This window comes from Quercus lobata, chromosome 6, assembly GCF_001633185.2.
Source record: "Quercus lobata isolate SW786 chromosome 6, ValleyOak3.0 Primary Assembly, whole genome shotgun sequence".
In the NCBI taxonomy this organism is placed as follows: domain Eukaryota; kingdom Viridiplantae; phylum Streptophyta; class Magnoliopsida; order Fagales; family Fagaceae; genus Quercus; species Quercus lobata.
Window position 1 is genome coordinate 30,944,297 of NC_044909.1, and position 16,550 is coordinate 30,960,846.

At 35.3% G+C, this 16,550-nt stretch overlaps 1 protein-coding gene across 1 annotated transcript; it reads left to right on the forward strand.

Moving 5' to 3' along the window:
* Positions 1-11,998: 11,998 nt before the first annotated feature.
* LOC115995009 (monooxygenase 2-like) lies at positions 11,999-16,294 on the forward strand. The gene is made up of 5 exons (XM_031119404.1): positions 11,999-12,308; positions 13,463-13,525; positions 13,623-13,803; positions 14,565-14,790; positions 15,422-16,294. The coding sequence occupies exons 1-5, from the start codon at positions 12,091-12,093 to the stop codon at positions 15,997-15,999; spliced, it is 1,266 nt and encodes a 421-aa protein (XP_030975264.1). The 5' UTR covers positions 11,999-12,090; the 3' UTR covers positions 16,000-16,294.
* Positions 16,295-16,550: the final 256 nt, after the last annotated feature.

Consider the following 16,550-nt stretch of genomic DNA (forward strand, 5'->3'; position numbering starts at 1 on the left):
CATTGCTAAGGGGTTTTTTAGAAAATAAGGTTGAAACCCTAGCTATAAATATAAGTTTATTAAGTCAATGTATATGGAGAGATATTTTGAGAGAGGAGACTACCTAGAAGACTGAAGTAGAGAATGATTGACTATGCCTTTGAGGTAAGAGCTTAAAAATCGCTTTCTTGTCAAATCTAAGTATTATTTAGAATTAAAGTATTTTTTTTTAATGTGAGTATTTCGGCCAACAGTGTGACTTTCTTTAGACATGGCTGCATGGGTCTGTTCTGCATAATTTTCTTAAAGGAATAGTACCGGATTGATGGAGTTTGAAAAAAAAAAACCTAGAGGCGGCAGTAGCATATATATATATATATATATATATATAACTCCATAGAATAATCCCCTTGTCATAGCAACGCTAGCTTCCTTCTAATATTATTGTTATTATTATTATTAATATTATATTATTATTATTATTAGTTCATTGGTTTGGTAACTGAGGCGTATGGTGAAGTCAGCAAGTGATCATGGAACATGGGCTAGGCCATGCTTTTGACCCTATATGACAATATTTATCTTAGGTTTTCTTAGAGGCAGTAGAGGATACATACAAGGACTTTTACTTTGAGATAATAAAAAGAAATTATTAGATATTTCTAGCTGTCGTTCTGTTGGCCAGATACTGTTATAAGTCATTCTTAAATTATTTGATTATTGAGTAAATGATACCTGCAAAAATTGTTTCAAGTGATGATATCTAAGGATTTTTAGAAGAAGTGTTAGGGTGAAGTTTCTTTTGGTATGGCTTTTGGAGGTAAGTAACCTTATCCTAATTGGTTTTATTTTACGTATTTTAACTCCTGAAATTTGTATACAGTCATTACAATTTTATTTCTATTGTATTACTGATTTCAAGTAAAGAATTATCACAAATAGATTTGATTACTGAATATATGATGTATTTTATTTAATTGTTTTAAGCTATACTGATTCAAAGTAACGAATGAAGAATTTTCACAAATACCTATGAGCAGTGAATATAAGATTTATTTTATTTAATTGATATTTGTTAGCTATATTGATTTAAAATAAGAATATAGAAATATCACAAATATATTTGATTATTGAATATATGATTATATATACGTATTTAAATAAGATATATTTTTGTTAGAAGCTATGATTTTATACATATGATTATGGACAATTTGACTATGAATTGATTTTAATACCCAAACCAATGGGGGGTTATTCATTGGTACTCTGATACCCAGCCAATGGGGGTTATTCGAGACTCTGATACCCAAACCAATGGGGGTTATTCGTTGGTATTCTGATACCCAAACCAATGGGGATTATTCGTTGGTACTCTGATACCCAAACCAATGGGGGTTATTCGTTGGTATTCTGATACTCAAACCAATGGGGGTTATTCATTGGTACTCTGATACCCAGCCAATGGGGGTTATTCATTGGTACTTTATTTTGATACTCAAACCAATGGGGGTTATTCATTGGTACTTTGATACCCAGCCAGTGGGGGTTATTCATTGGTACACTGATGCCCGGTTACAGGGATATAGCGTGACCATAGTCATAAGATTTTTAAGAATATAAATTACGTTTGAGTATTTAACTATTTGAGTCACTTAAACTACTTATGTATCTTTGGAAACTATTGTAAGCTATAGCTTCTGATATATGGAAAATTGACTAATTTCTAAACCATCTATGATATATATTGTAAGGTTAAATTATGTTATCTATTTGCAACTTATTATTTTAAGACTATGAAACTTCTTAGTTATTCTTGGAAAGTCATAGTATATTATAACTTTTGAAAACTTTTATTACATCTTATTACTTTACAGATTTATAGCTTGATAGAACTTATGAGGATTTTGGTTACTTATTGAGTTGTCAACTCACCCCTTTTTTTTTCCCTCCAATTTCAGATTATGAAGAATAATAAGTTTTAGGAGTTTTGATGTTGTGAAGTGAGCGGGAAAAAGAAGTTTAGTGATTTTGGGATTGAATGGTCTTCGAATAGTTTTATATTTATTGGCCAATTGGCATTATGTACATAAGGTTTGGATTTTGTTCCTATTAAATATTGGAGATCTATTCATAATGAAATTGTTGAGGTATTTTGGATTTATTTAATTTATTTAATTTTGAGGATAAATTTTAGTTACTAAGAGAGCCTTGCACACTTGTAAAGGGCTTACTTTATAAGCGTGTGGCGGTTGTCACGTGCCTATCTTTATAGTTGGGTTCGGGGCGTGACACTATGGGTAGTGTGGTCCCTATGAATTTGTTGGGAATCTGGTTTTGCACGTGCTTTATGTGGTCCTTTGTCCGTGTGTTGTTGTCTCTTTTGGCTTCTTGTCATTTTCTGCATGTCAATGTGTAAACAAACTACTTATTTTAATTGCAGATGGTTGACTTCACATTTGACATTGAAATTCATGTTGGGGGACGTTTTGTGGAGGAGCCAACCATACAATATGTGGGTGGGTCTGTACGTTTACTGACCGAGATTGACCCTGACAAGTTGAGTTACTTTGAAATTCGGGATTTATGCCATCTAGTTGGTGCTCCTAAAGAACACAGTAGATATAAGTATTTACTTCCTGAAGGTGATCTACAACATGATTTAAGAGACATAGAAACAAATGCAGATGTCCTAAACATGACTACCCTTCATAGGGCATGGCCTGTTGAAAAAATCATAATTTATACTAACATAGATGCGGAGCCACTGGCAGTTGAGTATCCTGATGGAGGGGGAGTGGCAGATGGTGTAGGTGGTGATGTATGTGGTGATGCAGTAAGTGTTGAAATAGATTTGGATAGTGATTATAATGAAGATGATGAGAATGATGATGAAGAAGATGTTGAGGATGTTGAGATTGATGCAAGAGATGAAGAACAGAATGTTGAAGGAGATGATGATGATGATGATTGGCTAAATGAAGGCTTAGAGGGGGATGACTTTGGTGATGATATATTTACTGCTCAAAACTCAGCTCCACAAGGTTCTGCTCCCAATACAGCCCCAAAATCAAGTAATGCATTCCATGCAGACCCTGAGTGGGCTGAGCCAGCGTTTGAGGAAGACCTGGTAAGCATGGATGGATCTGATGATGAGCAGGTACCTGAGCAAGTAGAGTTTAATGCTAAGAGTGACATGAGAAATGTTGTACTAAAGAAGGAGATGAAGTTCCCTAATGCAAAGGTGTTCAGAGCCGCTTTGAGGGAGTATGCAATCAAAAAACCTATTGACATCAAATTTAAACTTAATGAGAGAACCAAGATATTAGTTCACTGCAAGAATGGGTGTGGGTGGAGATGTTATGTATCTCAAATAAGTGAAGAGCTAACATTTCAAATTAAGACATTGACTAATGACTGTACTTGCCCCAAGTCTTTTAAAAACAACCAAGCAACATCAGCTTATGTTGCTAAGAGGTTCATTGAGAATTTTAGCAAAAATCCAAATTAGGAGGTGAGTGGTGTAGACAACCATGCGATGTAAAATTTATCTGTTGATCTAAGTGTAAACCAAGTGTATAGGTCAAAGAGAAAGGCAAAGAATTTGATAAATGGAGATGAGCAACTGCAATATGGTGTACTTAGGGACTATGCACAAATGATAAACACTGTAGACAAGGGGAGTAGGGTTATACTGCAGATAGAAATGGCTAATAAGACTTCCCAGCTAAAATTTAAAAGGATGTATGTTAGGTTCAATGCTCAGAATGTAGGATTTTTAGGTGGATGCAGGCCATTTATAGGTTTAGATGGTTGTCACATAAAGCATAGATTTGGTCGGCAAATCTTATCTGCCACTGCCAAGGATGCAAATGACAACATTTTTCCAGTAGCCATGGTTGTTGTGGAATAAGAAACCAGGGAGTCTTGGATATGGTTTTTGGAAATTTTTGGTGATGATATAGGGAGGCTAGAGGAGGTTCAGTTGGTCTTCATTTCTAATAGGCAAAAGGTATGCAAGTTTTGTTTTGTTCAGTTACACTTGAATAGTTTACTTTGTTTGCTGAACTAACTTTTTTTGTTTGTTTGTTTGCTTATTTGCAGGGGCTTATACCTGCAATAGAGACACTATTTTCTACTGTGGAGCATAGATACTGTGTAAAACACATTAACAACAATTTCAAAGTTAATCACAAGGGATTGGAGCTGAAGGATGCATTGTGGAGGTGTGCTGTTGCCACAACAGTAAGGGAGTTTGAGAGATGCATGCAGTACATAAGAGATTTGGATGAAAAGACATATGAGTATCTTGCAAACATTGCACCTGCACAGTGGACAAGGTCACACTCCACTCCTAGATCCTTAACAGATTGTTTTGTAAATAATTTGAGTGAGTCTTTTAATGCAATGATATTGAAGTCTAGGGAGAAGCCTATCTTGGCAATGTTTGAGTGGATTAGGGTTAGACTTATGACTAGGCTTTACACAAAAAGGGAAGGGATACAGAAGTATGCTGGAAAGTTGTGTCCAAGCATACAAGATAGATTGGAGAAATTAAAGGCTGAAAGTAACTCATTTAGTGCTACCCCAGCTGGCAGTTTCTTTTATGAGGTAGGCAATCAGTATAAGAGGCATGTAGTTGATTTGGTGAAGAAGACATGTAGCTGTAGGTCTTGGGATTTAAATGGCATTCCTTGCAAACATGCCATAACAACCATTTATACAAACATTGAGACACCAGAAGACTATACCCACCCATGCTACTTCAAAGAAACTTACATGGAGATATACAAGGAGGTACTTCCTCCCATGCCTGGCCAGTCAGAATGGGCTGAGACTGGACAGCCTGCTCCCCTGGCACCTCACATATACAAACCACCATGCAGACCACCCAAGCAAAGAAAGAGGGCTTTTGATGAGCCTAGGAACCCTTACAAAGCAAGTAGGCTGAACAGACTTGTAAGATATGAAAAATGCAAAAAGGAAGGGCATAACTCAAGAGGGTGCAAGGCTGGCATCACTGGGGAGACACCATGGCAGAGGAGACAGAGATTTCAAAGAGAAAAAACTGTAAGTAATTAGGATTTAAATGGCCAAAAAAAAAAAAAAACTTGTTTTTAAACTTACAATAAACACTGTATTAAAACTGAGTTTTGTTGCAGAGGGGTGCCTACACCTAGATTTGCACCTCAGCCTGCACCCCAGCCACCATCCCAGCAGCCTACGCAGACCTACAACATGATGTCTGCCACTCAGCCTTCATCCACACAGCAAGGAAATCAACCTAGGCCATCTCACAGGAGAGCAAGATGGTTCTCTTTCTCATAACTAGAGTTTCACACACCTAGGGAGACCTAGGATACCTTACCAAGTTCTTCACAGGTAACTTAGTTGAGTAACCTCTTTCTCTTTCCTGGATGGTTGTGTAGACTGGGATATTTTTTAACAAGTAGATCTATTTTTTATTTTGTAGCCCTCACATGCAAATAGGAGCACTAGTGGTGTAAGGACTATAGGCCAGCTTGCTGCACAAAGGCTACCAAAAATGAATTCAGTGGGTGGAAAGAGGAAAGAGTAAAGGCAAGAAATGAATGAAGCTAGTGGGTAAGCATGCCAGCATCGGGAGTAAAGCTAGTGGGAACATATGGGCCTTTTTGTTTTTTTGTGAAGACCACTGTTGGCTTTTTGTAATTATCAATTAGTGTAAAAAACAATCACCTTATTTTGAGCAATTATATGTATGTGTATAGATGTATATATATATATATATATATATATATATATATATATGTAGCTGGCCTTGGAATGTACTTTTTTGTAATTAAGGTACAATACACTCCAGGTTGTTATATGGAAGTTGTGGTATTACAGTTTGTATGGAACAATATTTGTCCAAACTAGATTATATGAAAGTTTATTTATTGCTACTACAGATTGTGTCCAAGTAGATTTTTCCAATATAGTGTATGGAAGTTTTTATTGTGGAATGGTTGTTATGGTATGCACAACCAAATTATATGGAAGTTTATTTATTACTACTACAGATTGTGCCCAAGTATATTTTTCCAATATAGTGTATGGAAGTTTTTATTGTGGAATGGTTGTTATGGTATGCACAAGTCATTGATAATTGACCAATACTTCTTTCATTATATGCCCACAGACTAGTGGCATGACCAATATTTCTTCCATTGAATGGTTGTTATGATATGCACAAAATACTCAATAATTGACCAATTCTTCATTCATTGACACATCAAAACATTACATCAGTAGGCTAGTGCTATTACAATACAAATTCATTAACACCATTGCCATAACTATCTCTACTTACCAATTAACTACTTCAGGGCAACAATCTAGGTCTCTTCACTCCAGAGAACTCAATTGAGCCAAAACACAACAACATAACAATAACAAAAAATATCCATGACAAAATTCATGCAAACTTCTATATTCTTTGCTTCTCTTCAGCAAACATGGCTTTTTCCTTAACTTTTGCACAAATAGCTCGAGCCTTTCTTTCCCTCTCCTTCGCTTTGGCTTCCTCTTCAAGAGCCTTTTCTGCCATTTGCCTAGCTTCTTCTGCCATTTCCAGAGCTATCCTTTCCCTCTCATTAGCAAGTTGGAGAGTATTCTGACGCCTAGACATCTTCCCTAGAGCCAAAGGTGCAGTTTCATTCCCACAAGGACAGGTTGGGTTATCAATCCAAACAAAGAAAGGACATTTAGGACCAACCTTGTAACAGCTACAACCTAAGAACCTCCTCCCAAAATTGTACAAACTCAAACTTGTTCTCAAAACACAAGTCTGCTCATTGCATATATGTCCACATGAACCCGAGAAATTACCACTTGATGAAGACATATCAACATAACACGATTCTTGGGAAGTACAAATTTAGACTTTCACACAGTAAGTTCGCACTTGAACAAAATCTGAAACCCTAAATCAAGAACAGACCCAAATGCAGATGAACAACAATCACACATACCTTGCCTAGCTTCGATGATGCAAAACAAGTGTTTTCTCCCTCTCCAAACGCTCCAAATCACGAAGAACAAGCTGATCGCACCTCGGGTTTCTCTCTCGAAAAGTGTTTGAGTTTTGGGTGTTTTGATTCGCGTTATGTTTTGTTTTGGGGTTAAAAGGTGTTTTTGTAACGGCAGAGACCGAGGTAGGTTATGGAGAGTGACGGAAACACACCTCAGGTGGGTTAAGTGATACTTTTCAAACCACGGGTAGGCAAAGTGATTTTCGCCCAAACCACAGGTGGGTTATGTGTAATTATCCCAAATAATAATAAAACAACTACACAAAACTATAGCAACCAGCCAACCCCCTCCTCCATCACCCCTACCATTGCTTCACTTGCCATAACCACCATTATAGCAACCACAACCCACCACAGCCACCACCACAACAAGTCACAACACCACCATGACAAGTCACAACACCACCATTGTAGCAACCAAAACCCATCACACACACAAACCCAAGATCGGTGACCCACGACCCACACCCCACGCCGAACCAAAACCACTACCACAAACCACAACAGAAAACCCACCACAAAACCTCCATCGCCGCAACCACAAAACCCACCACCCACCCACCCCGATCTCAACCCCAACTAAAACCCACCACCACTCACCCACCTTGTTCTCAACCCCAGACAAAACCCACCACCTCGAGCTCAACCCCAGCCAAAACCCACAACCTCAATCTCAACCCCATTAAAACCGTTGTCGAGCACCACTGATACCCACCAAATCAGACCCATGAAACCCACCAAATCATGACCACAATCACCGACCACAAACCATTAAAGCTTAACGGAGATCAAATGCTCATTAGAACGGAGGCAGCGTGATGAAAAGGGATGGGAGATGATGTTTGGGTTATGAGGTAGAACCAGAGAACAAGAGGGAGAGTCTGAGAGTTTGAGGGAGAGTATGAGAGTCTGAGGAGAGAGAGAATTAAAATCAATAAAATATTATACAATACTGCTACAATGCGCTCTCAAAAATGAGAGTGCACTGTAACAAGATTGTAAATTTTATAGCATATAAGAGTTTTGATGGAGTTGGTTTTTGGGGGTTAAGATGCTAAAAAATAGCATTTAGGAGGCTTAATGAGAATGCTCCAAACAATATGAAGAAGGAAAATTCAGGGCCTGTTTAGTAGAGGATTTTGAGTAATATTGTTTGTAATTTTTTGAAATACGTGTGGATAAAAAAATGTGTAATGTTGTTTAAAAACTGAAAATATGTTGTTTAACTATTCTACCAAACAAGGCCTCAAAATCAGAAGAAGAAGAAGGAAAACTTAGAAGAAGAAAGTGTAAAGAAAATGTTTGTTCTTTCATTTCTATTTTATTTTATGTGGATTTAGTGTGTTTTGGCCTTTTTGGGATTGCAATTTCAGAGTTGAGGGTGAGGCATGGTGAAAAAAAGACAAGAGTTCAAGAGAGAAAAAAATGGCACAAATTGGTAAAGACAGTGTTTTACAAGAGAAAAGTCGTTTTTTTTTTTTTTTTTTTTTTAAAGCTTTGGCTTGAATTGTGAGACTCGGTCACGGTTCTTAAACTTGTGCGGTTTGACCACGGTTCATACAGTATACTGGATTTTTTTTTTGTGTAAAATGGCTTTTGAGGTTTGTAAGGTTGAATTTTATCAATCATCTTGTTGGCTTTATTTCATACCAAATTTGCTTGTATTTTAGCAATTAGTAACCCTGTATTTAGGTGGGAATAATGTAAGGGTAGTGTGTGAAGAAATACTCAAGATTGTGCAAAGTAGCAGGGACTCGCGACTGGATCTCGCGGGTGGCTCGCGGCTTGCAAGCCGCCAGAAGTTACACACGTGCCAAGCATGCCAAAAGTTGAAGCATCATGCCAGCTGGAGCACTACAGGACAAAAAGTACAGACTAGCCATTCAGTTACCTCATGGCTGGAACTTGTAGCTCAGTCAAGTCGCGAGGCCAAGCCGCCAACCAGCTCTGTTTTGAAAAACCTGACTCTTCGCATTCCTTTCTCACCCTAGTATATATACCCCTTATACCCACGAAATGTAAAGAGTTTCCAGAGAGAATTTTGAGAAAGAAGCCCTAGAGAAAAACAAGATTGACTCATCCCCAATCTTCACATAGAGACTCTTCAAATTCCTTTATTCTCACCCTCTCCATTGTTACATTCTTGAGAGGTTCATTACCAAAACATTTTCTCACCATACTCACATCTGTGAGAAGACCATTTAGTGTTTGGGAAGCAGTTAGGAAAGGACCAATTTCACATTGGTTGATGCTATGGTCTATAGCGGAATCCGGTAAACTAAAAAAGAAATAGGTTCGGCTTAACCTCGTTGGAGTAAGAGCTTGGAGCTTGGAGGGCTTAGGTACACTGGGTAAATTAGACTTGGAGGGTCTTCTGCTGTGCATGTATCCCAACTACATTATTTAGTAGATTATTTACCGCTTGGAGGGTGGCGAAGAGGTTTTACACTGAGGGCTTCGGTTTCCTCTTCGATAACACATTGTTTGTTGTCCTTGTGTTTGCATCTCTCTTTCCTTAATTTTTGCCATTTAATTTTTGCTGTGAATGTGATTTTAATTGGTTTAGATTGTTTATCAATTCCTTGTTAAGCTTATGTTCATATTCCGCACATTAACTGTTTGATATTAAGCTTGAATTAATAATTTGTATATTGGGGTCTAAACGTTCCTAGTGTTATAAACGCTATTTGAACTTTCGAGGTTAAAAGAACCGTTCCAAGAGGGGTTCCCAATTAACTGGGTTGGACCGTATGGTTCAGTTTTGATTTCAAAACTATAACGAGTCTTTGAGTCATAAAGGAGTGTGTGTGGTGGTCGCAACAATGGGTTGTAGATATGAAAGGGGTGTGCCCGTGTGGGGGGGAAAATGGGTTAATGATAAATTTAAAAAAAAAAAATTATGATCAGAGTTTTTTTTTTCATTTTTTGAAAAAATTAAAAAATGGGTTAATGATAAATGAGTGAATAATAATAAATAAAATTCACTAAAAATATTATAACAATAATCCTGAAAAAGGTAAAATTAATAAATATTTTTAGAGAAAATTTAATGAGATAAATTCAATCTAAATTGCATAAATTTGATAAATTTCAAGACTAAGATAGATTTGATAAATTTAAAAAAAAAAAATTTGCACAAGAATAACATAAATATGATAAATTTCAAATTATAATAAACATTAACAACTCATTATATTGTTATCTCAAGTGCTTCACGAGATCCATTGAAAAAAAAAGACAACCTACAATTTTAAAATCTTTACGCATTAGGAGATTTTCCAATATATGGTTCTTGAGAATGAATAAAAAAATATTAAAAAATAAAGAATGTTTAAAGAAAAAATAATATATGAATGGAGAAATAATATTTAAATAAAATAAAGAAAAAAAAAAGAAATTTGTTGTTTAATATATAAAAAAAAAAAAAAAAGGTAAATAATGAATAAATGCTCTGCTGACTTATATTCATTTGAATAAATCCAAAGGAATTGACTTTCTTTTAGACGATTGATTGTACCCTTTCGAGTTTCCACTGTATGTGCAGTCAAAAAGTCAAATGGTTTTTTTTTTCTTTTCTTTTTTTTTTTTGGCAGAAAAAAAATCAAATGGTTGACGTACAGTTTTAGTGAACAATTTGGCATTCGGTTCCGCTTGCCGTGCACGAATATAGTGAAATAACTATAAAAACAAAAAGGAGAGGTTGCTCACATAGTCACATGTGCAGCCTCTCCTTTGTTTTGAATTTCTTAATCAAAGTTTTTCTTTAATGTCATGGTGTTGACAGTCGAAACATAAGTATCCATATATATTCCTTCGTCTAAGAATTGAATACATTATCTTTTGCACAACCATCCAACATTTTTGACTAGTGACCAGGCCGGCTCAAGGCCTAGGCAAAAAATTTTCTTAGGAAAAAAAAGGCCCCATTTTTCATAATTAAAAACTCAAATTTTTATAAAATTTATATATATTTTCTAAATATTGTACATTTTTTTTATTAGTGATGTTAAGGATATTACAAATTTTACTAATAGTTTACAAATTTTCATGTTATTAATCACAAAAAAGTGATATAAACATTCATTAGTTAAATTGATGAAGTTCATCAATGAGAGACAATGTCACATTAAATTTTGAACATTTTATAGTATTTTTAATTAGTGTATTTTTCTTTTTCATTTCTATTAAGACTCTCAAATTACGAGACCAGTAGAACCTTAACTCAATTGAAACCCTAAAATATTTCAAAAAGATGTTGTAAATGTATTAAATCATCAATTATAGATTACTCTCCCCTGATAGTTTGAGACTTTGATTTTTGTAAACTAATATCCTACAAAGCCACACACCAAATAATATCTATCTCTCTCTCTTAAAATCAAAATATAAAATATAAAATTAAATTATAACTTTACTTAACTATGCATCGTTTTATATCCAAAATAAAGTATCTTTATCAATCACAATATATTTTTATTTTTTTATTAATATTTATAATTCAACTATGATATTCAATTCTCTATATGAAATTAACATTAGTCTAATTGTTATTATTTATGTATTTAATGTATCAAATTAACCTTAGTTTGATTAGTATTAAATAATTTTATTTAATTAATATTTACATATTAAAGGTCCCACATAAATTTTTTACCTTAGATCTCAAATTATGTTGGGCCATCCTTAGACTAGTCTTTCTTTTTACTCGTCATTTTTTACCAGTACCTTCTAGGCTTCTACACGCAAATACATTTTTTGTAAAAGGTTGCGGGTCCAATACAGATAATGTTGTGAACTTGTCTTTGAAATTTCTAAAAGAACCATCCTTGGACTAGTCTTTCTTTTTACTCGTCATTTTTGACCAGTACCTTCTACACGCAAATACATTTTTTGTAAAAGGTTGCGGGTCCAATACAGATAATGTTGTGAACTTGTCTTTGAAATTTCTAAAAGAATTGGTATATATATAGAACACTCAGACCCACCATTTTTCCTTCATGCTTGAGATTATTTGTGAGAGAGAGAGAGAGAGAGATTCAGCAAGAGAGAGAGAGAGATGGAGGAGCATGATGTGGTGATAGTAGGGGCAGGTATAGCGGGTTTGGCAACAGCAATAGCCTTGAAGAGAGTAGGGGTTAAAGCATTGGTGTTGGAGAAATCAGAAGGGCTAAGAGCCATAGGTGCAGCCATAGGTCTTCACCAAAATGCTTGGCTTGCCCTCGAAGCCCTCGGCGTAGCTCACAAGCTCACCACTACTATTCCCCCTTTGAGAAAGTACTGTACTTTCGCACCATTTTTATATCATGAATTTCCTTTTTCCATTTCAGATAACAATTATGTGTTTCTATGCCATTTTAAATTTCTTCATGAAATTTGTAGACTTCCTTTGAAGACACTTTGCTCACTTTTATTTGCACACACTCTCACTTATGGAAGCATTCACGTCAGTCCGTTTAAATATTTCATTTTATTTTAACATAAAAATCTACTTTTATTATTTCAGACCATTATTTTTACAAAACATTAGATTATCTATTAATTAATATATACCATTTTTATTTAAATAATTAATTAATTATTATTATTATTAACTTTATTTGTTCTCACAGTCCCTCTTATCTCTCTTTTCTCTTTACATTCTCTCTCATTTCTCAACTCTCTTCTCTCCTGACCACCACAAAACTTCCATGGTTGGGCCTCTATGGTCAACGTTGAAGCTCACATGGTCACTACAAAAGCGAACCTCCATGGCAGGACCTCCGTTTCCTTCATCTGCTGTGCGCTGTCGATGCTTCTTCTTGTGCTACAGCTATAGCCGCTGCTTCTTCCTGTGCTACTGCCGTAGCCTGTAGTCGTTGCTCTTTTTCTTCATCTTCTTCTTGACCTCTTCTTCTTCTTCTTCTTCTTCTTTGATGATTCACATAAATTTATATATGGGTTTGATGATATGGTTTTGAACTTGATGAATTTGACGATTTGTTGAATGGAGGAGGTAAAGAAGGAAGAGAGTCAGAGGAGAAGAGAGAGAGAGAGAGAGAGAGAGTCTAATGTGAGCATGACATCAGAAGCAAGAGAAAAAATCAATAAAAAATAAAATACAAAGCTACAGTAAGTTTGGATTAGCTTTTCTTTATTAGCTTCTAGCTTTATTTATTTATCTACAATATATTATTTTCAAGTTTGCCTTCCAAAAATATATTTAAAGCTTTTTTTTATTATAAAAGTATAACTGTACTTTCCCAAAATAAATATATATAAAAAAAAAAAAAAATCCAAAGAGTGCATAAATCACATCTCCATTACACACTCTAATAAAATTAATATGAATAAGTGGAAATACATTATGGCCAGAAAATATGTGATCATGTACCTATCATATAATAGTTAAGATTTTGATCTGAATTTTTTTTTTTTTTTTTCTATAATAGGGTGAACGTAACAAATATTGATACCGGAGCAACTCAACAGGTCGCTTTCCCCCAACCTGATAAGTATGTTACTTAAACCGTATCTTTCATGTTTCCACCTTCAGATCCATCTCCCAGTTCACTAAGCTTGACCCATTATTTCTCTCTTGTGGTGGCGCAGGCATGGACATGAATCTAGCCCAATACATCGTAAAGCTTTATTGGAAGCTCTGGCAGAAGAATTGCCAGTGGACACCATCCGTTTCTCTTCCAAGCTCAAGTCCATTGTAAACCTGCAGGCAGAAGAAGGCTCATTCTATGCTATCATTCACATGGAAAATGGAGTTAGCATCAAAGCGAAGGTAAATTATATACTAACCACATTGTTAAGGATAACTTTTTTCCTTAATAACTTGGCTAGAAGTGATTAGATCAACATCACTTTCACTTGAGTCCACCATTAATACAATTTTTATTTTGCACTAATCATGAAAAAAAAAGAAGAAGTAGCAATTAAAAAAAAAAAATGTGAAAAATTGGGTGCCTAGATTCATTGATGTAAGCACAATCCCTCAAAAAGGTTATTTTATACAAATGAAAAATTCCTTATATTACCACATAAATCCTTGTAAGTAAAAACTTTTCTTTATAATCTATTACCATATAAATCTTTATAATTAAATCCTAAATTTATCATGAGTCAAAACTTAACCTTACTAACGTGTTTGGTGGCCTAGTAGAAGGGGCCTTAGGCCAACAAGACTTTATTATGTGCAAAGCGTCTTAGATTCGAGCCACTGCTCTCCCACTAGCGACATGTTAGTGCTCCTTATATTTTATTATAAATGAAGTCTACGCCTGGGAGTGATTAGGGGCTATTAAGGTAACAGTTAAGTAAAGAAGTCATAATAGTTTCCCCTCTCCTAACTATTTTTTATTTACCAAAAATAAAACCTTAAACCTTATGTTTTATAATAAAGAGACTACAATGTTATTGAGTATAATAATATTGAGACGCACCTCTTAGCCTCAACTATGGGCCCATATTATACCTCTTAATTAGTAGAGCTTACACTTTACATGCTTAATTGTTAAATTTGTTTCTCTATTTTGAATGTTACAGGCTCTGATAGGTTGTGATGGAGTTCACTCTGTGGTGGCCCGTTGGTTAGGACTGACCACTCCTGTCAATTCAGGCCGATGGGCCGTGCGTGGGTTGGCCATATTTCCTGAAGGCCATGGGCTAGACGTTGACGTCCAACAATTTGTAACTATTGGCAAAAGGGCTGGCTTTGCTGCCCTCAATGATAAAGAGGTCTACTGGTTTCTCATAGGCCAATCCTCAAAAGGTTAAGCCTCTTCATAAAATCTTTTATTGATACTAATCTTGTCAAAGGTTTTCAAAATTGAGTCCATGTTATTGAGTACAAATTCAGACTAGCTACCTTGACTTGAATTTTAAGTGATTATGCTAGTTTTCCTAACCTCACGCAAACTTTTTACTATGATCATTAATACAAGTAGGCTACTCCACCCCCAAGCAAAATAAACCTAGTGGAAGTTTAGAGTCATATTTACCAAAACATGAGTATACAAGCGTGAGTGGAAATCTCACATGAAAGAAACAAACAAATAAATAAAAGCTTGAAGAATTAATATTACATAATTGGGTTATAACTTAATAGGCTTAAGTGATCTCTACCTATTATATTAATGCCCGTCAATCAAATATTTTCATTTTTGTGTCCATGTTTACAGCTATTTGATACTCTAAAAACAAAGAAATGACGGACAACATCATTTGGATTGATTGAGTCAAAATTGCCAATGAATTTGTAAATTGTATTATTAGTCACCTCACCAATCTATTACCAATTAAAAGGAGTGAGTATTTTTTATAAATCATTGGTTGTCCCAAAAATTTAAACTGAATTCAATAATTTTAACTATTATAAATTCTAACAATCATTATCATTCCAGGTGAGGACATCCCACATGACCCTGAGATGATAAAAAAAGAAGTTATTAGTAACTTTGCCAAGAACTTCCCTACATCATACTTGAGAGTTGTCCAGCATTCAGATCTTTCAACAGTGACTTGGGCTCCCCTGTTGTTTAGATTTCCATGGGACGTAATACTTGGAAACCTGAGCAAAGGGAATATCACAGTGGCTGGTGATGCTATGCATCCAATGACACCTGACCTAGGACAAGGTGGTTGCTCAGCATTGGAAGATGCTGTTGTTTTAGGAAGACACATTGGGAACTTAATCATCAAGAACAAAAAGCTTGTGGCAGGAGATCAAGTTGCTGAAGCCTTAGAAAGATATGTTAAGGAAAGGAAGTGGCGTGTTGCTAAGTTGATCGTGGGCTCGTATCTAGTGGGCTGGGTGCAACAAGATGGGTCTGGATGGTTTATGAAGTTCTTAAGGGATTCAATACTCTATAGGCATTATTCTAGATTGATATCTAATGATAAGCAGTATGATTGTGGGAAGTTGCCTTGTGTTTCATCATCAAATAATGAATTGGACAATGACCCAAGAAAAATTTACTAGCTAAAATCCCGGATCAAGTGATGCGGGAGTGTAGGGGCAATTTATGTGGCAGCTATACGGGTGACATTTGTCTTTTATTTGTCTTTAATATTCATTCAAAGTTAATTATAAGTCTGGTTGGTAGTTGTTCTAGCCTAATAAATCTGATGTGATGTGAAGTCAGTCTAAGGAGTTGTTATTTGTATTGGAAGTTATCAAACATTTAGTTGTAAGCATTTATTCAGGAGAAGCATATTCTGGAGAAAGAGAGTTGTCTGATCCATATTCAGGAGCCAAGAGTTCTTCTTCCCCTAAATGTTTTTTTTTTTTTTTTTTTAAATAACAGTTTTTTAATTTTCTTTTAATTCCGAAATTTATTAAAAAAAAAGAAAGAAAAAAAGCCAAAATGAAATTGTTTTGGCTCACTTAACAGAAGCAGGTAACTGAAGTCTAACAGAGTATTAAATTAACAGCAATTGAAAGTTTAGAGAACTAAAATGACAAAATTAAAAGTTAGATGACTGAAATGAAAAAGGTTGAAAGTTAGAGGGTTAGTATTAGATTTTTGCATA

Excerpts from the sequence above, each read along its gene's own strand:
- LOC115995009 (XM_031119404.1), top strand. The coding sequence starts at position 12,091 with ATGGAGGAGCATGATGTGGTGATAGTAGGGGCAGGTATAGCGGGTTTG. Across the intron at positions 13,526-13,622 it reads GCTTTCCCCCAACCTGATAA|GCATGGACATGAATCTAGCC; the intron begins GTATGTTACTTA and ends GTGGTGGCGCAG. Across the intron at positions 13,804-14,564 it reads GAGTTAGCATCAAAGCGAAG|GCTCTGATAGGTTGTGATGG; the intron begins GTAAATTATATA and ends TGAATGTTACAG.